Source organism: Ovis aries, chromosome 3, assembly GCF_016772045.2.
Source record: "Ovis aries strain OAR_USU_Benz2616 breed Rambouillet chromosome 3, ARS-UI_Ramb_v3.0, whole genome shotgun sequence".
Lineage (NCBI taxonomy): Eukaryota > Metazoa > Chordata > Mammalia > Artiodactyla > Bovidae > Ovis > Ovis aries.
The window spans coordinates 14,271,321-14,298,736 of NC_056056.1; the positions used below are offsets into that span (position 1 = coordinate 14,271,321).

Genomic DNA, 27,416 nt, shown 5'->3' on the forward strand with positions numbered 1-27,416 from the left:
AACTGAGGAGTGGCTACTGGTTGAACAAAACAACACCCCACACTTGGGTGCCCCGGGGTGCCTGGCTCTGGGCAGAGAGGAGTGGCTGTCCAGTCATCAGCCTCCAGAGGGGAACTGAAGAAGGGCCGAGGTTTGGAGGGACCACTTGGAAGCGTTGGGGTTGGGAGGCTGCAGAAACCCCCATCAACCCCCACCAGCTGGGGTGCTTTCCTTGCAACACCCCCTGTTAACACTGCGCGGTACTCTCCCAAGGACCCAGCGGTCTAGGCAGGCGCACTGAAAGTTTATAAAGACCTTTGCACCACGCAAAGGTCCTCGCGGCATAGGGGGCTGTAGCGTAGAAGAGGGGTAGGAAAAGCAAAGCCGCAGCCCACTCCTCAGTCAGGCACCACAACACCTCCCATCAGGGTCCCTGGATCCCTTCCAAGCCCCGATCCCTCTAGGACACCGGAAACCCCCCTCATACCGACTTGGGGGTGCCTAGCTCTTACCTCTACTCGCCAGCCTGGGCGCTGGGCTCTGCCATCCCAAAGGCACTGGAGCCGGAGCAGCGCAGAGTGGAGTCGCGAGATGGCGAGGTCGCGGGGCCTCGGAGCCCAGGAAAGTTTACGTAGCGTCGGCCAGGCCGAGAGGAGCGGAGCCGGCCAGGCAGGCGGCGGGCCCCGCGGTAGCGCGCTCCGGCCGGCCCCGCGCCTCCGCCTGCACCGCGGTGCTCTGACTCCTGGGCTCCCCCGGCCACTCGGCCGGCCCAGCCCCGCCAATCGCAGGCTCCGCCACCCGCAGCTCCGCCCGCCCGGCCGGGACCCAGCGGAGGCGGGGAGGGGCGGGGAGGGGGCGCACCTGTTTGGCCAATCGACCCGGCTACTACCACCCGCCCCGGCCGGACTGGGCAGGGCCGATCCCCTCCGCTCTCCGCACACAAGTCCCCAGTCCCCACTTTGGCCTGGGATCGAGGCCGGGCCACACGCCCCCTGCCATCCCACACCACCTCGCACCCGCGATCTGGGTCTGGCCACACCCCCTACTCCCCTCCCCCGGCTCAGGCTAGCCTGCGGAGGCCCTCTGTGTGGCCGGTGTTCCCGGGAATTAACCCCAGCTTTAGCCCGAGAACCATGCGGATATCAGACTGAGGAGTGGGCTGCGACCCACCCCTCTTTTACTCTTCACCTTCCTCTCCCGCAAGGATCTTCGCGCCTCGGTTGACCCCTTAAACTGCTGTGCGCCTCCCTTCGATCTCCACCCGCAGTGGCCGTGGACTGATGCTAGGTTCAGAGGTCCAGGAGAGGCGGGGTGGGGTCGGGGTAGGGAGGGGGTTGTGTCAATGGGAAGGGACGTCCAACCCTCCCACCAACAAATTCTCAACCCTAGCAGAGTTGGGGCGAACATCTCCAGAATGTGCTTGCGATTAGTTTCAGCAGGTTCCCCAACTTCCTTCGGGGTCACAGTCAAATTTAAAGCGGGACGGTTTTATTGTCCCATTCTCCAGATAGGAAGACTGAGGCCAAAGGGAGGGAAGAACTTTTCGTACGTGGTGACGAGACTGCGACTTTTTTCAAATCAAAGGTGAGTTTGCAGAGAGCGCCTGATTCTTATCCCCAAGCCCGCTCCGGTTCCGACGCCTGTTTTCGCCGTCCCCCCTCCCCGCCCCCCGCGCCGGCCCCTCGTCCCCTTCCGCGGATCCGGGTAGGGAAAGAGAAAGAGGCGCCAACAAGTGCCTGGGAAGAGCGAGGGGCGCGCCGGCAGCCGGCCCGGTCTTACCTCGGCAGTAAAGCGTGTCCTCGCAGAGGGCGCCGGCGGGAGGCCCCAGCTGCGGCAGGGAGGCCCAGGCGAGCGAGTGGGAGGCCGCGCCGCCGGCTCCCATCCCGGACGGCTTCGGCAGCTCCTCGGCCCGCGGGCCTGCCACCCTCCGCGGCACCTGTAGGGACAGCGCTGTGCCCCGGGGCCTCGGCCTCGGCTCCTGGGGTGGGACCTGAGCCAGGCCCCGGGGTGGAAACTCCTGGTGCGGGGCTCCCCGGGCTCCTGGGACTGTCGCGGCCGGGCTGCCGGCGAGCGCAGGTCGCGCTGGGCAGGGCGCTATTTTTAGCAAGAGCTGCTCTCCCAGTTGGACAGACAGAACCAGTTAATTCGACAGCTCAGGAAAGGCCTGCACCGGGAGCTCCCCGGAACGGCAGCCGCTGCTCGGCTGAAAGCTGATCCTTCGCATTCCTGCCTCGGGAGGCGGGAGGGCGGGAGGAAGCCTCTAATTCCTGGGAGAAGCCAGCGTCCTCTTCGAAGGCGGCTCCCGGGTCCCAAGGGCACGCCCAGGGAAAGGGCTGTCTACTAGATCGACTCCGAAACCCCGCCGATCTTCTTCCCTGCAGTCTCCAGGCCTCAGACTTCCCAGAAAATGCCCACCCTAGGTCACACTCTCCCTACTGGTCTCCAGTGCTGGGAAGAGCCTCCCGGAAGTGGGATTTCTCGGGGGCGCGCGCACACACACACACACACACACACACACACACACACACATCACTCAGGATCGACTTGCTGAGAAAGGAAAGAAAAGTGAAAATCCTGCCCCAGATGAGCTGAGCTGGAGGATCAGGTAGAGGTCTTCAGAGCCTGGGCAAAACAGGATGGATGGATGGACAGGGCGGCTCTGCAGTCCTACAAGAACACCTTCTGGCTGTGTGACCTTGGCAGATCTTCACCTCTATACCTCGGTTTCCTCTTCTGCATAAGGGGAGCCCAAGAGATTGAGTGTGAGAAGGCCTTTGCAAACAAAAGCATGATGTGGATGTTTATGTAATGAATGATGAGAGAGATATAAAGATAAATAAGACACGGATCTGCTCAGGGGAAGCCACTAGCTGTTTGAATTCAAGGAGGTGCTAAGGGTCTAAAAAGATACAACTAGATTGTATGATATTAGCCCAGGGATAGATAAATAGGCCAATGGGCTAGAATAGAGGCTGCAAACATAGATACATGTATGGAACTTCATCTGTGGCAGAGTGGTACTGCAAGCCACTAGGGAAAGGGTAGACTTTTGTATAAATGTTTTTTATGGAGCGATTGGACATCCATGTTGCAAGAAAATTAGATGGAATCCCTACCTCACATCATGCATAAAGCAAGATCAATTCCAGGTGGATTAAAAACTTAAATGCAAAAACATTTTAGGAGGGAAAGATTTCTTAAAGGTTCAAAAAGATATCAAGAAAAAGATACATTTAATTAGAGCATAACTTCTGTTTATCAAAAGAAGACATGTGAAACGTGATAACTAGAGATCTACAAGTCAATTTTCAAAAGAGACAAGAGAAAACTGAATCAAAAACATAAACAGGCAATTCTAAGAAGGGGACACACGAATGTCAAATATCAAAAGAGATTCAGCCTCACTCAATCAAGGAAATGCAAAAGAGAACCACAGGAAGTGCCATTTCACACTGGTGAGACTGGCAAAAAGCGAAGGGGCAGAAAGTGTTGATAAAGACGTTGTACAGCACAGACAACTCTGATACACTGCCGGTAGAGGGGAATGGGTACCACCTCTCTGGAGGACAATGGGACCGTATCTAGAAATGATGCTCAAACCCCAGTGACCCAGAGGCTTGGCTTCTGGGATAAATCTGGAGAACTTCTTGCTCACTGCCACCGCATTATCCTAGTAAGAAATCGAAGACAGCCTCATCAGTGGACAAAATGCTTAAACAAATTGTAGACAGGGCAGTGAAAGTCTACACTGCAGAGAAAATGACTAGAAATTCCTTTATGAATCGTCATAAGTGGGGGAATAGGAAGCAAGTTGCAGAAGATCAAGTTGTGTAATTCACTCATGTAGAGTTCTAAAACATTAAAGACAAAATGATACTCTTGCTAGGAATGCATACATGTGCTAAAAGTATAAGGAAATTCAGATGAATGACACAGAAACCATTCAGTTCTGTTCAGTTCAGTCACTCAGTCGTGTCCGACTCTTTGTGAACCCATGAACCGCAGCATGCCAATCCTCCCTGTCCATCATCAACTCCTGGAGTTTACCCAAACTCATGTCCATCGAGTCAGTGATGCCATCCAACCATCTCATCCTCTGTCGTCCCCTTCTCCTCCTGCCCTCAATCTTTCCCAGCATCAGGGTCTTTTCAAATGAGTCAGCTCTTCGCATCAGGTGGCCAAAGTATTGGAGTTTCAGCTATAGCATCAGTCCTTCCAATGAACACCCAGGACTGATCTCCTTTAGGATGGACTGGTTGGATCTCCTTGCAGTCTAAGGGACTCTCAAGAGTCTTCTCCAATACCGCAGTTCGAAAGCATCAATTCTTTGGCGCTCAGCTTTCTTTATAGTCCAACTCTCACATCCATACATGACCACTGGAAAAACCATAGCCTTGACTAGACAGACCTTTGTTGACAAAGTAATGTCTCTGCTTTTTAATATGCTGTCTAGGTTGGTCATAACTTTCCTTCCAAGGAGTAAGTGTCTGTTAATTTCATGGCTGCAATCACCATCTGCAATGATTTTGGAGCCCAGAAAAATAAAGTCAGCCACTGTTTCCACTGTTTCCCCATCTATTTGCCATGAAGTGATGGGACCGGATGCCATGATCTTACCATTCAGGAAGTGTTTACCTCTTGGGGACGAGGGAGATGTGAAGGATGACAGGAAAAGCCATCACCTCGATTGGTAAGATTTTATTTCTTGATCTGAGTGAAGAGGAATATGTGTTTCTTCGACTTTTCAGAACATTTTCAAAGATACAGAGCAAGCATGATGATATAAAATACAAAATCCACTCCGGCTCTGGACTTCAGTTTCCTTATTTAAGTGACATGGTCATCATGTCTGTGAAGTGCTCAGCACAAGGCTAACTCATGGTGACGTGCTCAGTAAAGCTTAAGAACATGAATAGCCTGCCCCCCGGTCTCCAGCGGGGCCCTTCACACCCTAGTTCCAGCCAGCTGAGACTCCTTCACTCAAGTATCACCATGCAATCAGGTCTCCCAAACCCCCAGCCTCTGACATGCCTTCATAAACTGTTCACTGTTCATGGAACGCCCAGTCCTCCCCATCTCTGCTGGGACAAGGTCTGTTTCTCCTATTACAATCCAGTTCTGGGCATTTCAGGGCTCCCAGGCAGAGGGTTCCCAGGCCACGCACGTACCCACCCACGCACCCCACTATCCTTGTTAATCACATTGTGGATTGTTGCTCCTGTGTATGGATCTATCTCCTTCAGCTGAGTGTGAACTCCTCAGGGTTATTATTCCTGTCTAAGCAACCACTGCAGCCCTCCCACCCAGGCTCAGAAACATCTGTTGAATGTTATCAGGGGCAAGTGGATCCATATACTCAGAAATAAAAGAGGTCGTGCTAAACTATCAGAAGGAAAGCAATCCCGATTGACTGTTTGGTCTCCATGGAGTGTCCTTGGAGGTTTTGTGACTTTTGGGGTCAGAGAGAGAGGTTTCACATCCAGGCTGAGCCATTTGCCAGCTGTGTGAGCAAAGGTAGGATATTACATCACTCTGAGCTCAGTTTCTGCACAACCAGGATAGGACTAGGGCTTATTGCAAGGGGTTCTTGCAAAGATTCAGTGAGATGTTGTTGTTCACTTGCTCAGCCGTGTCCAGCTCTTTGTAACCCCAAGGACTGCAGCACACAAGGCTCCGCTTTCCTCTCCTATCTCACCGAGTTTGCTCAAATTCCTGTCCATTGAGTTGGTGATGCTATTTGACCATCTCATCCTTTGCTGCTCCCCCTTCTCCTCCTGCCCTCAATCTTTCCCAGCATCCAGAGTCTTTTCCAATAAGTCGGCTCTTTGCATCAGGTGGCTGAAGTATTGGAGCTTCAGCTTCAGCATCAGTGCTTCCAGTGAATATTCAGGGTTGATTTCATTTAAAACTGACCGAGGTAATAGAGGCCACATGCATGGCCCCAATTTTGGAACAGGTAGTGATTATGGGAATATTGACCAAGAAGGAGATGTTTGGAGGGGAGAGTGGAAGGGACCGTTTGGTTCCTAGGAAAGTGGGAAGAAATACCTGGGTGATGTTTTCCAGTTCTGAACAAAAGCATCCACCTGGAGGCTGACCCAGAAGATGGAAGAGTCAGATGTACGCTCTGAGTCAGTGCTTCGCGTGATCCTTCCTCCTATCCTTTGTCCTACCTCTGGGTATGGGTCTGTGCAGCATTTCAGAACCACACCCCCCTCCCTGGCCCCCCACATCCACTCCGACCCCCTCCAATCTGTTTTCACATGTAGCCCAGGGATCCCAATCTGGACCTGTCTTTTCCTTGCCAGCTTCCATCTGTAGGGGCGACGGAGCCTGTAGCACCTTCCCCAGGGACGCGTCTAAGGCGATTTACCAAATGTGTCTTTACCCTGTATGCAAAACCCACATATGTCCACTTGTCGGGCACTTCCATCAAGGCAAAGTACAGGCTGGCAGATTGCTTATAGTCCAGACTCCAGAAGACGAGTTGGCCAGTGTTACATGTCGTACAAGCAAACAAATACATGAAGTCGACAGGACTATGTGGTCACCGGAAAAGAGCAATGCTGTGCATTTCATGGGTTCAGATGAGATTTTCTGAACTAATGAGCTGATCCTTTTTGATGCAGATCACACTAGACAATATCATGTTATCCTGATGACATGGACATTAGCCGTTGTTGGCGCTTAGTCCCATGAAAATGGCCACATGAGGCAGGAATCCCATCTGGCTCAAGGTCTGCCATCCTGGTGCTTCTCAGGGAGGTCACTGATGACCTCCTTGATGGTGACTCCGAAGGACACGATCTTGATCTCACCTGATCTCCTGGCCAGACTTCACCCTCTGGCCCCTTCCATCTCCCCGTCCTCTCCAGCCTTGCTCCTAGCTCTCTGGTCCTGTCTTCCTCTCCTTGGCTGCCTCACGTTACTAGGCTACAAAAGCTGCCGTTGGAGACTGTCTGCTTCCCTCTTATCCTTCCAGACTCTCTTTCACGGGCGATTTCAGCTGCATCCAGGCCCCTGGCTTCAACTGCTGTCCTTGGGCTGGTGATTCCCAAATGGTTATTTCCAGGCTAGTCCGGATACTGGCTGTCATCTCTTGCCTGAGCTTTGGAAAGAACTGAACTGGTTTCTTCCTCCACCTGGGCCCTCTCCCCATTGTCCCCTCCCTACAGGTCCGTCCTCTGAGGTTTTCAAAGCTCAGATCCAATCCTAACCACCACCATCCCGCCTCTGCCTGGAAGCTTTCAGTGATTTTGTGATGCCTTCGTGTGGCCTCCCAGGCCCTGGGTGGTCTGGCCCTGCTCATTCCTCTGTCTCCCTCTTTGCTGTCTCCCCTCTCCCTCTCTGCCTTTAGCCCCCCAGTTGGCTTCCGAGTCCCCAAATATGTGATGTTCCTTCCCACTATGCAGCCTTTATACACCCAAGGCTCCCCGCTGTGGACCACTTTCCTCTGTCTCCTCCCATCCTGGCCTCAGTTATTTCTTCCCAAGGCAGCCTTGGTTCCCCAGCCTCAGGCAAGCCTTTTCAGGTTCTGCACACTATACTTCCGTGGCACAGGTCACTGTCCTTCATGGTGTTTATTGCATTTGGTGACTGTGCCTCCATTATGTGACCACTGGATGAGTGTATCGCCCTCCCAGGGCCGATGTCCCTGAGCACAGGGATCACACCTAGGCTTATTCATTATTGTATCCCTCCGTACCTCAGCTGGTAAAGAACCGCCTGCAGTGCAAGAGACCCCACTTACATTCCTGGGTTGGGAAGATCCACTGGAGAAGGAATAGGCTACCCACTCCAGTATTCTGGGCTGGAGAATTCCATGGACTGTATAGTCCATGGGGTCACAGAGTCGGACACGACTGAGCAACCTTCACTCACTCCCCACCTCTAGCAAAGGCCCTGGCACATAGTAGGTGCTCCATGAGTGTTTGTTGAATGAATGAGTGAACCCAAGTCTGCTTGTGCACCTCCAGCACTGGACTCTGTTTATCCTTGTTGGGCACTGTTCATTGTCAGAAGTTTCTACACCTCTGCACACTGATATGCACACAAGTGGGAGTACAGCCACCTCTGAGGATGCTCAGAGAGGTTAAGCAACTGGCAGAACATCACACAGCATGGAAATACAACGCCTGTCCTTGAACTTGTGTCTGTCTGGCTCCAAATCTCCATAGGCTTCCCTGATGGCTCAGTGGTAAAGAATCCACTTGCAATGCAGGAGACATAAGAGATGCTTCGACCCCTGGGTTGGGGAGATCTCCTGGAGGAGGAAATGGCAATCTGCTCTATTATTCTTGCCTGACAAATCCCACGGACAGAGGAGCCTGGTGGGCTATACCTCCAAAGGGTCGCAAGGCACACTGAGCAGACAGAGCCCAGGAGGCCACACCACCACTTTATAGCCGAGCAAACTGACCGATGACAATTGCCTCCTGGGGTGAGGGGACCTCACTCAGTGATGGAAGTGAGACTCAAAACTGAGGTATCACTAGAATGCACACCCAGGTCCACAGGCATCCCCAGGGCAAGGATGACATGAATGGAGAGGGACAGAAGGGAGCAGAGCAAAGCTCTGATCCAGTGTGTGCAGGGCCCTGAGGGTCACGGAAGATTAATAGTAAAACGTGCAAACCTCGCCTCAAGCTCAGAGGTGTTTGCAAATCAAATACGCAGAGAGAATGCAGCTGCAGTCAGACACTGAATTACACTGAACAGGAGGAGCTCTGGGTCCCAGGACAAACCTATCTGGGGAGTGGGGTGGGTGCAGCCCTGCCTGAGTCTAATCAGCTTTGATTCTTGATTCTGCCTCTGATTCTGTCAGTTTCCTCACAGTCACCCCTGCGGATCTCAGACTCCCTGGGCGCCAGAGTCCATGTGACTTGGTCTCCCTCTGTGCCTGGCTCTGGGCTTGGTGCTGAGGGCACAGATCAACAGAATAGTGGGCTGCTGTCATGTGCAGAGGAAGAGACAGGCAGCAACACTGCCTGGGCCTGGGGAGCACCCCTAGGTGCTGAGCCCATGTGCTCATGACTGAGGCAGGTGAGTGATTGTCAGGACCCTGGTGCCAGTCTCATGGGCCAGAGGGGAGGCCAGGGGAAAGTCTTCCAAGGAGATGACTTCTGAGAGTGTCTTGACGGAGCAGAGAAAGAAGCTAACCAGGTGGAAAGGAGACAGCTTCTGCCAAAGCATGGCCATCTGAGCCGGCCTGGCCCAGCGAGCCAGGGGTTCTGATCAAGCAGCTTGGAGGGGGGCAGGAAAGGGGGCAGAGCTGGGTCGGGGGAGCCCCGAGCACCACACCCAGAAGCAGTGACTTCAGGCAGCTCCTGGGAGGTCTTAAGTAGGAGTTGTTTAGTCGCTCAATTGTGTCCGACTCTTTGTGACCTCATGGACTGAAGCACGCTGGGCTTCCCTGTCCTTCACCATCTCCCAGAGTTTGCTCAAACTCATGTCCATTAAGTAGGGGAGGGACAGCCAATGCTTGAATTTTACAAACATCCCTCCATCTGGAGAAGAAAGGTAGATTTAAAGGGCGCAGCCTGGAGGCTGCGAAGAGCATAGTCAGAGGAGGATTGACTGGGAGTGAGGAACGGGGTAGATAGCTCTTCAGAGGGAAGACAAGAGATAGAGTGACTGCAAAGAGGAACAGTTTGGGTTGGGTGGGGGTGGACGCTATGATTTGCAACACACCCCCCTTTGAGAAGAGAGGCCTCACTCCCCCAGGTGTAATGAGGCTGCTGCAAGGGGGCCCTCTTTGGGGGTGGCCTCTGCTGAAATGAGCCACCACCTGGAGATGATGCCCCTTCCCAGGTGCCCTTCCTTCCTGTCTGGTGGCCAGTCACCCCAGGTACATAAACTCCCAGCCCCCTGACACTACTCAGGACAGTTCTGGAAGGCCAGCCCTGCTCCAGGGCCTTCCCAGCCCTCCATGGGGGGTGCTGAGATCTGCTCTCAGACTGTGTAGTCACTCAACTTCTCCCTCTCCTGCCCTGCTTAGGCCCTTCCACCAGCAGGCCCTGCTGGACCTGCTACATCCTAATATGTCTCAGAGCCTGCTGCCTGGGGAACCCACCCTGTGCCTAGGAGAACTTGCTGTGTGTCCCGGCTGGTGGGAATGACCCGGAAGAGAATGTGACTTTGAAGCCACCAGTGAGAAAGGTGAGCCGTACTCTAGGGAACAAGGAGGGTCTTGGGAGCAGAGGCCAACTCCTCCTGAGACAGAAGTGGATATTGGAAGCAATTTGGGGTCGGGAGAGTGTCAGGATCTAGACAGAGTCTTGGCCTTTTTTTTTTTTTTCCTTATGCAGTCAGAAGTAAGGCTGGCTGCTGAGAGGAAAGACAGATATTAGAACAATGACATAAGAAAGTAACGATAATAGTGTCTGATAAATGTTGCCACAGCAGTCATTGGGAACGCAGGGCCTCAAAGGGTGCATAGGAGTTCGCCAGGCTGCGTGTCCAGTGGGGAAAGTCCTGCTAGGAAGAGGAAGCATCTGGTGCCCAGAACCCAGCTGGGGATAGGATTGCCAGATGAACTACAAAACAGTCAATTAAATGTGACTTTCAAATAAACAATGAATAATTTTTTAGTCTGTGTCCTATGCTGTATTTGTGATGTACTAAAACATTATCTGTTATTTACCTCATCCCCTTCTGACCCCCTCTCTACCAGCGGCTCACGGAGGGGTCCCCCAAGCTGTGGCCCAGGTACTTCTCAGAGTCCACATTATCCCACCCTTGCTCAAACACCTGCTGTGGCTCCCCATTGTCCAACCATCAGCTGGTCATTTGGGACCCTCTTTTGTCTGATCTTCAGTGATTCTCCCAACCCCATCTCCCAGCCTTGAACACACCCGCCCCTCTCTTTAATCTCCCACCTCTGGGGGTTTTGATCAACTGTTTCTCTGCCTACAATTCCCTCCCCTGTGTACCATGTCCACACTTCCAGAAAGTCCTCAGACCCCTCTGGGTGGAAGGGAGTGGTCATCTCCTCTGGTTAATAGCAGTAGCACCTCTGGTACGTCATTGCTTGTCTCTGAACTTCTGTTCCTTTGTCTCTAAAATAGGGACAATACTGCCCCTCGTAAGTGGCTAATAGGACAAGAGATTGTGTCCAGAAAATGCCAGACACTCCATTCCTAGGTCATGCCAGGGCACCAATGCACATGTGTGAGTCGAATTGACACAGAAGTCCTGAGTTTTCATCGTTTAAATTGCTTCTTGGAATTATTATGCTCACCAGTGGAACTTAGATAAATTCAATTTCTCATATGAAGATGACCTGAAAAGAGGTGGACAATGAAGCCACTACCTTCCTGAGGGTTTTCCAATTGACAAGGAGCCAAACCAGCTCCCCAGAAAGGATCAGTTTTGGAACCAAGTGTGACTCCCAACCTCTCCAGCTTGGAGCATGTAATATCCGTCACACATGCTTCTGTCTCCAGCCCTCCCAATCCCAGACCGCAAAAGGTGATTTCTTATAGTCATTAGCATAATTACTCAACTGCGACGCTATGGAGAAGCGATTAGATGAGCCTGTGATTTTTGCACACATATTTGTCTCAAGTAAGTCACCTGAAGTTCATCTGCCATCAGGATTCATAGCTGCATTCTCTAATCGCAGGGAATTATTTTGCTAATAACAGAGGTACCTTGATCTAATTTAGTTTTAATGCCAGGAGGTGCCCTCCTAGAATAATCAGCTCCAGGGCAATTCCAATTTCCAGCTTTGTTACACGTTCTGGAGAGAAGATTCGATTCAAGGAGGCTGAAGTTACTTCTTTATCACCCAAAGTCATCTAGGGGCGAAATGGAATCTACCGCTGCCTGCTTGCAGAAAAATGCAGGGAGAGGCCCAGAGAGAGGGGGCCAGAGAGAGGGAGGAGTAGGGGGGCTCCCAGATAAGAGGAACCATTGGAAGACACCACCGGTGGGTGAGGGCTGGGCTGGATTAGGACCACAAGGCATTCCCTGGGAGAACCCGGATTTTCCTCGCATCCATTCATTATCTTCTTCATTCTGGTATTCCATTTCTGGGATCTCTCCTCTGCAAGATCTCTGCTGTTACTTGAGCACAAATATTGATAACAAACCCTTAGGCAGCCCTATTCTTGGTGCTTTACACGTATTAACTCATTATATCCCGTGAGGCAGGCAGGTGCTACTCTGATTCCTATTTATGGATGGGAAAGCTAAGACACAGAGGCTACAAAATTTGCCCCAAGTCACCCAGCTAGTAAAGGGCATAGGTGGGATGCAGACCTTGGATGGTGAACTTCCTCAAGTTCACAGATAAGGAAGAATTTGAGCCCCCCCAGTAATTGTTCAACCTCGACTCTATGCACTCATTTACCCCTCACAGAACAGGGGGGCAGGGGAGTGTTGTGAGTTGCACTTTGTTGAGGAAGAAACTGAGTCCCAAGAGAGGGTTGATTTGGCCAAGGTCAACACAGTGAGTAAGTGGAGGCACTGGGGCTTGAACCTTGAGATTCCACTTCTTTACCCAGTGCCACTCTGGCTAAAACTAGAACTCTGTGCCATGTCTTTGAACAGCTCCAGACGCAGGCTGGTATCGTGAGGAATAAGTTTGCAGTAACAGGCCACCCAGCTCTGCTTCCCGCTGTGGGGAAGTTCCTCTTCCCCGTCCCTCCACCCCTTGCCCCAGAAACCAAGTGTCCTTTGCTGCCATCCCACATTACCAAACAAAGCCTGCGTCCAGATTCCTGTTCATTCCCTCATATGTTTATGCTTTCAGCAGAGGGCCCTGTGGTTCTGCGGTGGGAAGGGCCAGGAAATCGACATGGCCCTGTCATTGCACTCCTCTCTAAGCCCTCCCTGGTCTTATCTGCTCCAGAAGGAGGAGGGTTCTTTCTGAACTGCCTGAGCTACAGAACTTTCATTTCAAATGAAAAAAAAAACTGTCAGGTAAACCCCACGTTTTACACCAGGTAAAAGCGAGCTGCTCTGGGCAGCTCGGGGTCTCTCCTGTTCAGCACCCTCTGGGCATCTTCTCAGACACAGTTGGAAAACCACTGGCCTGGACAGTGTCTCAGCTCTGAGGTTATAACCAAGGAATCTGGGATCTGCTGATGGCTGGTGATACCCAAAATGCTGGATGGGCTGCAAAATGCCCTCCTGCAAGCTCCCCACCCCCTGAACCCCTGTCCTGCCTTGTGGTAGCATCAAGGGACAAATCGGAAAGGCACCCTCAGCAAAGCCAGGCTGTGCCCAAGCCCCTGCCCCTTGGGGAAGCTTTCCAGGAGTCTCAGCTCAGAGAAATGTTCCTGGCTTCTCCCCAGAGGCCCGTGGGGTCAGTCCGTCCTGACACACCGGCCAGAAGGACAGGCTACTCCTCTCTCACCCCAGCTCTGCCCATCGTTTCCTCTCTTGCTTTTCTAAAAACATTTATTTTTAATCCCTCCCCCACTCCCTCCTTCCTTCAACAAATGCTCACCAGTCACCAGCTTTCTGTTCTGGGCCTGAAGCTTCCAGGGGAATGGCCCGACTTCACACAGTCAGCTGCACCCTGGAGTGACAGATGCCGCCAGTGCCCTCAGGCACTCAGTCGCTGGAGCTAGGAAGGCTTCCTGGAGGCTGTGGTGACCAAAGGGGCACCAATGCATGAATAGGAGGTAGAGCAGCATGGAAGCCACGGCCAGTGGGCAGGAGATGGGCATTCCAGGCCCAGAAGAGAGCTGGATTTGGGAGTCATAGGAGGTAGGGTGAGATTGGTGTCCTGGAAGGGCTGACCAGGGGCTGTAGCCTTGATCCCGAGGGTCACAGGGAGCCAGTGGAGCGATGAAGCAGGCCAGGTAGGGAGGCCAGACATGCATTATAGAAGCTCATCTGGCTGCTCATGGTTGAGGGTGTGTGTGCGCACTCCCGTATCCTTGGTCCCCTTCCCAGCCCTGCCCTCCCTCCACACACTCCCCGCATCCTGGGCTCCCTCAGAGACAGAGCACGTGGACAGAAGGGAGGAGAGGCTTTGGGCTGTTTGGCCCTGGCCTGGCCCCTGCCCGGGAGGACAGCCCTTGACCCCTTCACCCCCGCTGGACCAAGGGTCAGGATGAGTTTCGATCCCATCTCCACTGGTTGGGAAGCTTTGATTTCAGGGCCTGTTTGTGAACAAGAACTCACGCAGGTCAGCTCCCCCTCCCCCACCCAGCACCTTCTACCCAGATCCCAGCTCAGGCAAGCCCCTGGCCCAGCCTAGCAGCCCCTCGTGGCCTGATCACACCGAGATGGGAGAGCGGGAGGAGTTCTCTTCCCCAAACACAAGCTCTTTTGTTCCACCACTCAGCTAGACCCTCAGCCCTGCACCACCTTTTCCTGGCATTCCGGGAGCCCAGGTCAGGGGAAGGGAGAGGCGTGGGGAGGGCAGTGAGAGGCTGGTGACTGGGCTGGAGGACAGACAATTTCCGACAGCAGCTTTGGGCCCTGTCCCTTCCCTTCCTCGTCTCCTGCTTACTCTGGGGCTGTGCTGTGTGGCTGTGCTGAGTCGCTCAGTTGTGTTCAGCTCTTTGCGAGCCCATGGACTGCAGCCCACCAGTTTCCTCTGTCCATTCGGATTCTCCAGGTGAGAATACTGGAGCGGGTTGCCATGCCATCCTCCAGGGGATCTTCCCAACCCAAGTCTCCTGCATTGCAGGCGGATTCTTCACCAGCTGAGCCACCAGAACTTACAGGACAGTGGTTCTTAATTGGAGGCAATTTTATCCCGCAGGGAACATTTTGCGATGTCTGGAGACATTTCTGGTGGTCATGACATGGGCTGGGGGTTGGGGGCGGATATGCTATTGGCACCTGGTGGGTATAGGCCAGGGATGCTGCTAAACACCTGCCAACGCACAAGTCGGTCCCCATGACAAAGAGTTCTCGGGCCCCACAGGTTGATAGTGCTGGGTTGAGAAACCCCGCCTGAGGATACAGCCTCCTCACCCTCTGTGCTCAGCTGTGACTCCGGCTTCCAGCCAGTCACACCCCCAGGCTGAGGCTGGACGACTCCGGACACTCATTTCCATCTCTGAACACTTGCTCAGTCTGTTCCTGTTCTGAAGCGTTCTCCCTGCTGACCTCTACTTACTTAAATCTCATTTCTTTCCGTCCCCTCCCACCTGTCGGGACCCTCCTCTGCTGCCTACACCAGCCCCCCGCTTCTCCTACATCCCATGCTGCACCCCTCCCACTAGCCAGCTCTGACTCCCTCATCCCAATTCCTCCCTTCCCTGATTGGCAGCCACTGCCGGCTTTGCTCCTCAGTTTGCACATCTATGCAATGAGTGGGGGCTTCCCAGGTGGCGCTAGTGGTAAAGAACCTGCCTGCCAGTGCAGGACATGTATGAGACCTGGGTTAAATCCCTGAGCTGGGAAGATCCCCTGGAGGAGGGTGGGGTAACCCATTCCAGTATTCTGGCCTGGAGAATTCCATGGACAGAGGAGCCTGGCCAGCTATAGTCCATGGGGTTGCAAAGAGTCGAAGACGACTGAAGCGACTTAACACGCACACACTCACACACACAAACACACTTACATGCAACGAGCGGGCCAGGTGAATAGGGACCCCAGGCCCCTTCCCTTCAGCCTCCTCCTGGCACAGGACTAGGTAACTTGGGACTCAGTGCAGACTCACAGTGGGATGCATAGTGGCCTCTGAGCCAGCAGAACCAGGGATCCAGTCTTGCTCTGCTGTTTCCTAGTCATGTGACCAAGGGTCAAATTGTGAAACATCTCAGGGCCTCAGTTTCCCCCTCTGTAAGATGGGGGCAGGTTTTCCAGCAAGAGCTCGACGAGCTGTGTACTCTCCCTCCCATCCCTTGTTCCCTTTCTGGCTGATTTACCTAGTAGAGGTTCCCACCAATCTGGCCAGTCTCAGGTGGAGAACCACTTACTCTTGGGGCCAAGAAGAACAGGATTAGATTGTCCTCTGACTTATTCCTAAAAGTTGAGCTCACACTGGGCTGTTGAGGACTTTGGGAAGGGAGACCTCTGAAGCTGGAGTTTTAGGAAACCAGAGGCTAAGTAGACCTGTTTAGGAAACCCGGGAGACCTGTTTAGGCGGCCCCAGGAGAGCTGCTGCCCTCTTGGTTCCCGGCCTTCTTGGCCTCTCTCCCACTGGGGGCTCTTCCCAGCTTCTCAACCCCCCACTTCTCCTCCTGGAAAAGGATTTGTCGTTGTTTTTCAGTCGCTAAGTCGTGTCTGACTCTTGCGACCCCATGGACTGTAACCCGCTAGGCTCCCCTGTCCATGGGATTTCCCAGGCAAGAATACTGAAGTGGGTTGCCATTTCCTTCTCCGGGGGATATTCCCAACCCAGGGATCGAACCCATGTCTCCTGCATTGCAGGCAGCTTCTTTACCACTGAAGCAGGCTTCTTTACCCCTGAACTAGGCTTCTCCTACTGGGTCTGTGACCTCCTGAGTAGACAGTCAGCCACACTCAGCTGAGCTGGCTCAGGGGTGGGCACTGAGTGGAGCGGAGGTGTGGTTTGGGTTCTTTGAAATTCAAGGGAAACAGCACAACTGCATCCTTCCTGTGCTGGAACCCATTCAGGCTCCCTGGGATGTAGGATGAAACCAAGCCCCTGAGCCTGGACCCCTAACCTCTCCAGGTTACTCCCTTACCCCTCTCATCTGGATGAGAGGGCCTAGCCCTCTGATGGGAGCCTAGCCTCACCGAATTGCTCAAAAGTCTCCAGTAGACTCATCCCCAGCCTGCTCACTACCTCCTTCCCTAGGCCAATCCCTGGTTACCTTTAAGCTCAGCCTCTCCCCTGCTGGCCTCTCCAGCCTGCCCGCCCTGGGACATCACTGTAGCTTTGGGCCCCTGTCCTGAGCTCTTCCTTGAAGCCAGGGACTCAGCCTTCTGCCTTCCTGGACCTCCAGGGCCTGACGGTGAGCTAGTCTAGAGGAAGTGACCAGCTGGAATTAAGAGACGTAAACATGGGCAGGGGCTTCCCAGGCTGCACTAGTGGTGAAGAACCTGCCTGCCAATGCAGGAGACTTAAGAGATGCAGTTTCGATCCCTGGGCCACGAAGATCCCCTGGAGGAGGAAATGGCAATCCACTCCAGTATTCTTGCCTGAGGAGTCACATGGACAGAGAACCTGGCAGGCTACAGTCCATGGGGTTGCTAAAGAGCTGGACATGACTGAAGTGGCTTAGCATGCACAGAGAAAGAAGACCCCCAGGCTCCGGCGCCTTCCTCCCCCAGTCTCAGTGGTTGCCCCTTAGAATCACCTGGTGGAGGGTGGAGGAGAGGAGGAAGGGAGGGGAAAAGTTTAAATACTCCAATGCCCAGGCCTCGCTCTAGACAGAAAAAGTGAAAAAAGTGTAAGTGAAAGTTGCTTAGTTGCGTCCAACCCCATGAACTGTAGCCTGTCAGGTTCCTCTGTCCATGGAACTCTCCAGGCAAGAATACTGGAGTGGGTAGCTGTTCCCTCCTCCAGGGGATCTTCCCAACACAGGAATCAAACCCTTCTAGACTAATTGAGTCCAAATCCATAGGGGTGAGGCTGGTGCAAAGCCAACCCGGAGGGATTAGAACCCTCCGCATGACCGCAATCAGCCCATGTCTCCTCCCTCTTCTTGGGGGCAAGGGGACACCCCGGGAGAGTGAGCTCTGACGCTGTTTAATACCCGCCATGTGTTGCATTGATCTGAAGAGCCCTTTTTGGCTTATATGAGGTCATTCATTTAACAAACATAAAATGTGCTGGGGCTCAGGGATAGGTTGACACCCGCGTGACAGGGAGCCAGAGGAAGATGAGAGGTGCTGGGAGCACTTTGCAGAGAGTCCCCTGCTCTGGGGGGCTGGGGCCTGGAGGCAGAGGGTAAGGCAGGAGGCCCGTGGTGGGGCTGGCTATGGGGGTGGGGGTAGGGCCGTGAACCAGGCCACAAGTGGGCAGGGGTGGGGGGAGATGGAGACCACAGATGTGAGGAAGGGGTGGGGACTGTGCTGGGAGGGGTCGTGGTTGGGCGTCTGGGCGGCTTGGCCACAGGAGGAAGAAGAGGAGCCTGCACAGAAGACTGAGGCGGGACCAGAGCGGTGGGTGGGGAGGGGCACGTCGGTCACGTGCCTGCGGGTAGCGAAAGGTCCAAACACTCACAAACCCAGTAATGATAACTCTGCCTGAACGTTTCGAAGGGCTGTTTTCTAAGTATTTGCTCTTCCCTGTAACCTGTAGACAGGGCTGGCGTAATCAGCCCATCTCACAGACAGGGAAAACTGAAGCTGGCGGAAGTTATGCAGTTTTCCTGAAGCCACATACCGCCTGGTAAGGGTCAGGGATCTGACTCAGACAGGCTGCCAGTCGAGCCACCCTGCCCTGTGCCACCTGCTCTGAGCAACGCCCCCCACCACCACCACCAGGGCCTCTCAGCCCAGACGAGCAGCGAGCCAGCACCCGTGGAGGACATCCTGCATTCGGGGCTCCCCTGGCGGCCCTGGTTGAGCAGTCTGGAGCAGGGAATGGTGCGGAGGACAGTGTAGGAGGCAAGGGAGCTGCCCTGAGGGAGCTGAGCAGGCTGGGGGCACTGAGGGGGTGACATGTGACGTTGGAGAAGGGGGCTGATGGAGGGGCTGATCAGGGGGTCCCCAGGCAGGCAGAGGGAGGGGGATGCAGACCCCAGAGCAGTCTGTCCTCAACAGGGAGCTGAGGGAAGGAGTCAGAGCTGAGGCACCAACATGAGCGGGCCTGGGCCGGGGGGGCTGGTGAAGCTTCTGGAGCTGGAGCCTCAGCCCAGAGTCTGTGCAACTGCATGAGGCCAGGTGGGGGAGGGGGTCGGATGCTGTGTGGTGGGGCAGGGTTGGAGCAAGTGGGCCCAGCAGGAGACGGGTGCTGTCCATAGTCTCCAAGTCAGAGGCCCAGGCTGGGAAAAGAGCCCCAGAAGCTAGGGTATAGCTGCCCCGACTCAGTCCGCCAAAGAGCCGGCCAAAGGAAAGACTGAAGGGTCTCTGAGCAGGCACCCTCCTAGGTGCCTTGGCTTCTAGGCCATGGAGTTAATACAGCCGCTTGGTCAAGGACAGTCTCACCAGGACAGAAGGGTCTCTACTCTCCCTTCTCAGGCAGGTGTGGAGGAGAGGGGGTACCAGGTACCAGGAAGAAAACCAGGGATGGACCTGGGACAGCCCTGGAGGGCTCCTGAGTAAGACTCTGAATTTGGCAGCCTGGGCTTCAGGAGGCCAGAACGCACGGTGCCTCCGTCAGGCCTGTCCCGCCACCTCCTGGTTCAGCCGCACGCTGTGCTCTGGGTCCCCTCCCTCCACTGCCCTGTTCTCCATGCCTCACATTCCACATTAGCTAAGGCAAGGGAGGGCAATTATCTGAGATTTGGGTCAAGGGAGAGAGAGAGCCCAGGGCAGAGGTGGGGTGGGGGCTGGGGGAGAGAGGCAACCCAGCTATTTCAGGAACTGTGTGTCCTGAGCTGGCTTTTCTGGAACCCAGCAACCCCTCATTCTGGTGCCGAGTCTGTGGCACCCCAGGGTGGGAGTGTGGGGCCCGCAGCCTCATAAGCTCACTCACAGCCAGCCGAGAGGCAGGCACTCCATCCTATTGGCGAGGTGCTCATGTCCTCTACACGCATTCCTGTGCGTGTACACACACATGCACACAGACACACACGCACGCATGCACAGAGGTACGCTGGGATGTAGGTCACCGGCTGGAATGCCTCAGGCCCAGGGTTGCGAGGACCCAGCCATCCAGGCAGACACTTCCAGATTGGACAGAAATGTACCCTCCCCTTGCCTGCCTCCCCACTGCTCGCCTGTGTCAATCTGACCTGAAGCTCTCTAGGCTTCTGTTTGGTTTTCCCAGAATCTGCCTGGCTGAGACTGCGGGGAACCTGACTCCGTCCAGGGGAGGGGGCGGGGCTCCTGGCCACACTAGTGTTGTCTCTGTGTGTCGATCCTTATTGGGGGGGCAGGGGGCGGTATGTGAAGTCTACAAGAGACAAGGGGGTGTGGCCAATCCTTGAAGACTTCCAAGATATAGCCTGCGAGATGTCCTGGGACTAGAGGACCAGGAGGGGACAGTCAAGGAAAGAACAGAGCAACCTAAGCCAGGTTGGTCAGGGCTGGCTTCCTGGAGAAGGTGGGAGCACCTTGGCTGGGAAGGTGAGTGAAGATTTCAGAAAGCCTAAAGAAAGGGAGTGGTACTGTTGCAGGTGGGAAAGCCCCCGACACTGCCATCCTCCGCCCTAGAGCTGGCACCTTTGTGGAGGCCACATATGTAAAGACCATCACAGACTCTTCTACAGAAAACCCCTGGGGATAAGTTAGGGCCCATTACTCACAAGACTGACACTTGGGTTAGTGACCTCACCTCTTTGTGCCTGTTTCTTCATCCATAAAATGGAAATTAACACATGCCAGGAAATAATATACCAGGTGGGAGGGAAGCTTAGGGGAACAGTACCTGCTACTGAGTGATTCAACGAGGATCTGTACCTGGGTACCACAAGGCACCACCTGGGCACCACCCTGGTCCTCCCACACGAGCCACGTGGCCCAGACCTGGGGGAGGTGCAGCAGGATGGAAGCCCAGGCCCGTGCGGGGGGCCCAGGGTGAAATGTCTTTGCTTCCTAAAAACCCGGAGTCAGCCTCTCCCTCCTTCTCCCACCAGGAGCCCTTCACCATGCAGACAGCAGCTCCTCTTCTTTGAGCTTCCTTCTGCTTTGCGGGCCTGACACTTCCCACCCTCCTTAGGCCACTCCCCCTGGCCTTCTTGTGAAGCCAGCTGCTGGGGTGTGGGGGCGTCCAAGATTTAAGCCCCTCCCTGTCCGGCCTCATTGTTCTTTTATTGACCCTTCTTCCTGATTTTGCCTCTTCCCAGCATCCTCTGGGGCAAGAAGGGGGGCTCCTCCCCTCTTCCACCTGCCCAGCTGGAGAAGCTCAGAGGCCCAGAAGGGCTGAGGACCAGGGCCAGGATACCCGAGAGGCAGCCCAGAGTAATGGGCAGAAGCACAGGCATCTAGGAGGCCTGGGTTTGAATTGGGAGTACTTCCACTAACTTGTGGCCTTGGGCTCTTCAAAACCTCAATTGCACATCTGAGCAATGGGGCTATTCCTTCCTGTGTGAGGAGCCAGTGATTGCATGTGGATTCTTAGCACAGAGCTGGACACGTAGCCAGAGCTCAGGAAGTGGGATCCCGCCTCTGCCTCTCTGGCCTGACTCCTTCACCTGTGGAAGGACCTCAAGTGAGGATGTAGCCTCTCCTGTTCCTTCCTCGTCCCCAGAGGCCCAGTCAGCCAGTCCACAGCAGAGCCGTAGAGCAAGATGGAAGGAATCCGGGGTTGGCCTCCTTTCCCCACCCCAGGGAGTCTGGGTGGGCAGACAGCTGGGGAAACTGAGGCTTGCTGTTGAGTGAGCTGAGTGGCAGAACCAGGAGGAGGCCCCAGGCCCTCCCTTGCCCATGAGAGGTGGAACGCAGGTCTGAACAGCACCCATCTTCCCAAGGATCCACCCACACAGAAGCCTCAGAGAAGGTTCTAGTGGGTACTGCTCTAGAGCACGGGCTCTGCGTGGGACAAACCCACAGGACTCTCAGCTCTGCCACTCACTCGCTGTGTGATTCTGGGTGAGTCACTCAGCCTCTCTGAACTTGTTGCCTTATCTTGAACACGAGAAGGACACCACCAGCCTCGCAGGGTCAGGGGAAGGGGAAGCGAGACGATGAATGTGGGGCGCGTGGCCAGCTACGTAGCTGCTGTTTTATGGTTATTTTCTATTCACTAGCAGCTGAGGCATGTCTTTTATGACATCTTCAGCTTCCCCCTCTCACGGGGGAAGGGCCAGGGAGCGGTGACATCAAGCTCCCTGACAGCTTCCAGCCCAAAATAGCCCTCTCTTTAGACTGACCCTGTCCCGTTACAGTCGCTCCTGCGCTCACTGCCCCCAGCTGAGCTGACAACGCCTTTGGTGGTGGCTCGTGCCCTGTCACGCTCCTCCCCTGAACAAACACTCCTGGGTAGACAGGATTTGAGGTGGCAGCTTTGGCATAGAGACGGCTCTTGGAAAGTGCAGCAAAATGAAGCCCCCAGGCTCTGGCAACCTGGGTTAAATCACTGAACTTGTTCTTAGGTCTTGGTGTCATATTCCCTCCCTGAGCCTCAGTTTCCTCATCTGGAAAATGGAGCTATAATATCAGCCTACTGTTGTGAGGATTCAAGTAGGCAGTGTATCTAAAGGACCTTGCCTGGGGAGGGGGGACAGCATGCAGTAGGTGCTCAATAAATGGGACTGGTTATGGTATCTACCATACCTGGAAGATTACAAAATCACCTCCATCTGCCTCTTTGCAGGGCCCCCAGCTGGAGCTGAAGTCCTTTGGTGGTTATCATCAGAAGAAACTGAAGGTTCTGAGCTGTCTGTTCCACCCCCAGGGTTGCCAGAGCAACCAGCCCCTTCCTGAGCTTTTATCCTGACCATCTGTCTGAGCCCAGCTCCCTCACCCATGAATCATAAAGTCCCCCCAACAGGTGTCCAGCCTCTTGTGGTTTCATCTCAATCACCCCTCTGGAGACCCCAGTCAACCCAGGACACAGGCAGGGCAGCGCTGAGTCTGTCCATTTGTCGGACAAAGAAGCTGAGTTTGAACAAGGAGCAAGGATTCAATCCAGGCCACCCAGGATGGATGTGGCTCAGGCCACAGGGAGGCAAGAGGGTGCCAAGTGCTGAGTCGGAATTAGACTCTTAGATGGTCAGAGCTGGGAACAGTCGGGGGTGTGGAGGACAGTACCCTCATCGGACAGTTAAGGAACCAGAAGCCCAGAGAAGAGGAAGAGGCCTGAGGGCATGATCAAGTTAAGGGCAGCATCCAGCTCATTCACTCATTCATTCATTCATCCCGTGAACGCATATGGAGCACCTTCTCAGGGCCAGGCACTGTGCAGGACCCTAGAGAGAGCAGCAAATAAGACACAGCGCCTGCCCGCGAGGATCTCAGGGTCTTGAGTGGGAGTCAAGTCAGTGACTGGGTGATCCCCTCGTCCCCTTCCTTGGCTATCAGAGGATACGAGAAGGAAGTACTGTGCTTTGCTTCTCTAGGTTGGCCTTTCCATGCAGCTCTGAAAGGCCCTTGCCAGAGGGAGTCAGTCAGATCTTGTCTGGTCCTCACCCCAATTTACACTTGGGGAAACTGAGCCACCTCCATGAAGGGCTCTGCTAGGGTTAGTGTGCAGGCTCTAAGCCCTTGCCTTCCTGCCCCGATTGTGTATAAAAGAGATCTCTGCTCCTGTGTGTGCCACTCGCCCCAGCTGTGGTCTGAGCCCTCAATGACTTTGTTCTAAGGACATCGTTCTAAGGACCTTGTTCTAAGGTCCTGTGTCTCAGGACACCCCATGGGGCTCTACTCAGCCCTGTCTGCTAAGATACCCTGAATGTGCTGAGGCCTCCAGAACATCAGAGTCAGCGGCTAGGGATGCAGCCAAACTCCTCTCAGCCCCTGAGCACCTGGTGAATGCAGAGCTCACGATATCCACCAAATGGAAGAAAGTCTTGCTCTGCTTGAAGAAGAGAAGGGCGACCCAGAGCCCTTCCTCCAGCTGCGCCTCTCCCCACCCTGTCCCCATCCTGGGTCCCCAGGGAGCTCAACTCACCATCCCTTGACCGGGCATCACCCGGTCAAGAAGCATCACCATCACCTGAAGTGTCAGAGAACCCCTAGAGGTGGCTGAGCCAACTGAATCGTCTGCTCACTCACTTGTTCACAAGCATTGTTGGATTCTCACTACAGGCCAGGCAGAGCGCCATGCTCTGGGGATAAGAGCTGTCAGGACCCTTAGAGATGAGTGGGGGACAGAGGTTAAACTCATACATGTACCATAATGGGCGACTAGGGGACTGAATATGAAGGTGAAAGTCGCTCAGTCGTGTCCGACTCTTTGCGACCCCATGGACCATACAGTCCATGGCATTCTCCAGGCCAGAATACTGGAGCGGGCAGCCTTTCCCTGCTCCAGTTCGATCTTCCCAGGAATCGAACCAGGGTCTCCTGCATTGCAGGCAGATTCTTTACCAGCTGAGCCGTAAGGAAAGCCCATGTGCGACTAGGAACCGTTCCTATAAAGGAAAAGAGAGGGTAGCAGAGTGGGCTCTAATTTGACAGAGTAACGTGATCTAAGGAGGGCGTCGCTGAGGAAGTGACTTTCACTGGAGCCTGGGAGGAGGAGGAGGAATTTACCTCAATGAAGAAAGAGAGGGAAAGTATTCCAGGCAAAGGAAATAGCATATGCAAAGGCCCTGAGGGTGTTAACTAGTTTGGTGAGTGTGAGGAAGGACAGAGCAGTGTGACTGGAGCCTATAGAGCCGGGATGAGGACAGAAGAGTCAGATCACAGAGGGAGGCAGAAAAGATCAACCTTGCTGAAGGGTCCTTGTGGTTAACAGGGAGAGTGAGGAGTCCAAAAGAAGGAACCAGAAAAAAAGACTGGGAGATAGATAGGAGAAAATCAGGAGGGTGGCCTATCCCAGAAGCCAGGTGAAGAAATTGTTTCACAAAAGAAGGAGTCATCCACTTCTTTGGTGGGGGAGTCACCTCCTCCAGGAAGCCTTCCTGGACTCCAAGTGTGGGGTTAAGGATTCCACGGGGCCTTGGCCTTCCCTTCAGTGCTTACCTCTCTCCCAGACTAGCCTTGGAGTGTCACAAAGGCAGAGATAAGGTTTGACTTGTCTCTCCAACCCCAAAACTTAGTTCAGGATCTGAAAGTAGTATTTATTAGATGAATAACTGTAGGACCTGGCCAGAATGGTCCCTTCAGCTTGGGACCACTTCCAAGGACTTCCTGAGCTCCCCTCCATTCCTGCTCATCACTTTCTTGAGGAACTGTCCCGTCCCCTCGTCTTTTCCCCTCAGATCCCAGGCACCTCACTGCTGCCTGCCCAGCTTCCAGAAGGCCAACCACAGGCTCCCACAACAAGGGAGGACAAGGAGCTGGTGCATGGGCCCTTCAGTTATGGCGCAAGCAGTCTCCGTTTCCAGGGACCCCAGACTTACCCTGCCCCAAGACTGCTGCTAGCAAACCTGTGGGACAGCAGGTGGAGGCTGTGGGTTTCTGAGACACCAGTGAGCTCCAGGTAGGGAGACAGAGGGATTTGGAGCCCTGCTTGGCTCTGGGTTGGTCCTCCAGACAGGGGTCTGTGCCCTCCATGGGGTAGTATCTAGGTGTCCCCCTGCCAAGTTCAGGTGGACACCTGTGCAGACAGGCAGGTCTATCCCACACTCCAGACTGTCTGCCCCCACCTCTCCCCCAGGAACTCATCACTCAGAATCCAGTCTCCTATCCTTTGTCTCCCACTGGAGGCCAGGAGCTCTTCCAGGGCCAAGGCGCCATCTCCCTTTTCTCCCTCCCTTGCTCCCTCCCTCTCTCTTTCCTCTCTCCATTCACTAATTACAAACTGTTTCTTAGGTTTGAGTTCTCTCATCCTGCACCCCTGACCCTGACACAGAGCCTGGCACGTGGAGGTCACTTGGCAGGCATCCACTGGCCACCCGACCTCCCAAAGATGCTAGGTCCGTGGGCTAGGCTAGGCTAGGTGGCGCCAAGCTCCCCTGAGGGGTGCAGCTCCAAACGTGGCAAGAGCCCCTCTCCTTGGAAAGAACTGGAGCAGGCAGGAGGGAGGAAATTTGGCTTTGAATCTGTGCCCTGCAGCCAGGCCTGGCTGGGGTGGGGGTGGAGGTCCAGGGGGAGAAGCACACAGTTTTCTTAGCAGGAACCGTAGGCCCAGGATGATCTAGGTCCCCAAAAGGCTGATCCTAGCTGGAGCAACGCCTCCCTTGACTAGCTCTCCTCTCCGAGGCCAACAGGGCCCCCTCCTTACAGAGCCTTAAAACCTATGTCCCCCCAGCCCAGCGCTCCTCAGTCCCTCAGCCACCCTCTGGCCCTCCTGCTTCCCATCTTCCCACATCACAGACATGGCCAGAGTGCCCCCCTCAACCCCCCCACCCCCGGCATCCTAACCAAAAGTGCACAGCCTGGCCGGGCTGAGCAATCCGGGTCTTAGACCCCTGCAACCCTGGAGCCCCCAGCCTGCAGAAACTGCCATGGCTGATCCACTGGGAAAAGTGCAAGTTCCTCGCCACCAGCTTCCGACAAGGGCTCTGTCCCAAGCAACTTTCGCCCAACAATCCGCCCAGGGTTTGCAGGAAGGCTGCGGCAGGGGCGCTCCCCGGGGGCAGCCCCTGGGGCCCTGCAGAGCGGGGAATGCTTGCAGCCTGGCTTTAATTACAGACTGCGTTCCTCTGCCTGGTCCATCTATATTTATCTGCAGGATCTCACTAATTAAATCCCCCACCGCAGCCAGCAGGCCTGGGGACGACCGCGAGTGAGGCAGACAGGCAGGGGGCTGCAAACTTCCTTTCCTTCTGGTCCAGGAGCAAAACAGAAGCGGCCAAAAACTCCTGCTCCCTCCCCCAACCCCACCGATGCTTGGTCCCAAGGAACGCTGGCTCCGGGGACCCTTCAGCTCTGTGCCCCGCAACCCCCGGCACCCATGACCCACAGGTCCCCACACCAGGCAGTGCCCATCTTCCTCCCCGCTTCAACTTGTATTCCTGGATTCCCGCAGCAAACAGAGAAAGCCTCCCTGAGCAGCACTCTGCCACTTTGCCGGGGCTCTGGTCTTACCGAAGGAGTCGTCTTGGTCCAAGAGGGAGTCGGGCTCCATGGCGTATGGGCCCCCAGCCCCTGGCCCCACCTGATTTATGAACCGAGGCTGTCTCCATGAGCGTCTGGGTTTCTCCTTTTGTATTCCATCTGGCGGCTTTTCCAACTAGATGACTGGGTATTCCTGCACGCAGGCCCCTTTCCAGCCCTTGCCTTCATACAGTACATTTAAAGTAGCAGTAACCTCTTTTTCCTCCCCCCGCAGCCTGGCTGGAAACATTAGAAGGGACCGAGGCAGCAGAGATGTCTAAAATAGGAAGACGCCGGGACAATTGGCCTGGCTGCCCGCGACGCTGGCTGCGGGGATCTGGCCGGCCTGCGCAAATGGAAAAGCTAAGAGGTAAGGGTGAGCCTGGGCTGAGCATCTGGAAGCTGGCTCCGGGGGACCCTGGGGTCTGTGGGAAGCGGGGAGGCTGACCCACCCACAGGAGGGGATGGGGGGTCCGCTCTGTTCACCGCCCAGTGCCCAAACCCCAGGGGCTTCTCCCAGGCCCTGCTGGAACCTCCCACTCAAATCTGTTCTACAGACATTTCCTGCAGTGTGGGGGATGCAGAAATTGACTCATCCATCCATTCAGTCAGACACTAGAATTTTTTTTTTTGAGCATCTACTCGGCGCCAGACACTGTGCCAGGTGCTGGCTTTTGCAGGAGGGAGCAAGTCTCAGCATCTGGTCTCTTGGAGCTCACAGGTAAACTGGCCTGTGCAATGCAGCATGTGCGCTAAGAGCTGTGGGAACTTGAAAAAAAAAAAAAAAAAAAAGGAGGGCTGCCTCA

General features: G+C 54.7%; 1 protein-coding gene and 1 long non-coding RNA gene across 4 annotated transcripts in view; one reads left to right on the forward strand and one right to left on the reverse strand.

The window, feature by feature from the left end:
- The window catches only part of DAB2IP (DAB2 interacting protein), a 209,595-nt gene extending 182,847 nt beyond the window's left edge, over positions 1 to 26,748 (reverse strand). Inside the window, exon 1 of one of the 3 annotated variants that reach the window (XM_042245746.1) lies at positions 26,602 to 26,748. In XM_042245746.1, coding sequence (XP_042101680.1) covers positions 26,602 to 26,641 — 40 coding nt within the window. In that variant the 5' untranslated portion in view covers positions 26,642 to 26,748. Of the gene's footprint in view, positions 1 to 491; positions 724 to 1,758; positions 2,208 to 26,601 lie in introns of those variants that run through there. The other 2 variants (XM_042245744.1, XM_042245748.1) reach the window with 2 other exon arrangements.
- LOC114113886 (uncharacterized) lies at positions 1,379 to 22,457 on the forward strand. Its single transcript, XR_009600106.1, has 3 exons — positions 1,379 to 1,563; positions 9,977 to 14,554; positions 22,280 to 22,457. It is a non-coding gene; the product is annotated as an uncharacterized LOC114113886 (long non-coding RNA).
- Positions 26,749 to 27,416: the final 668 nt, after the last annotated feature.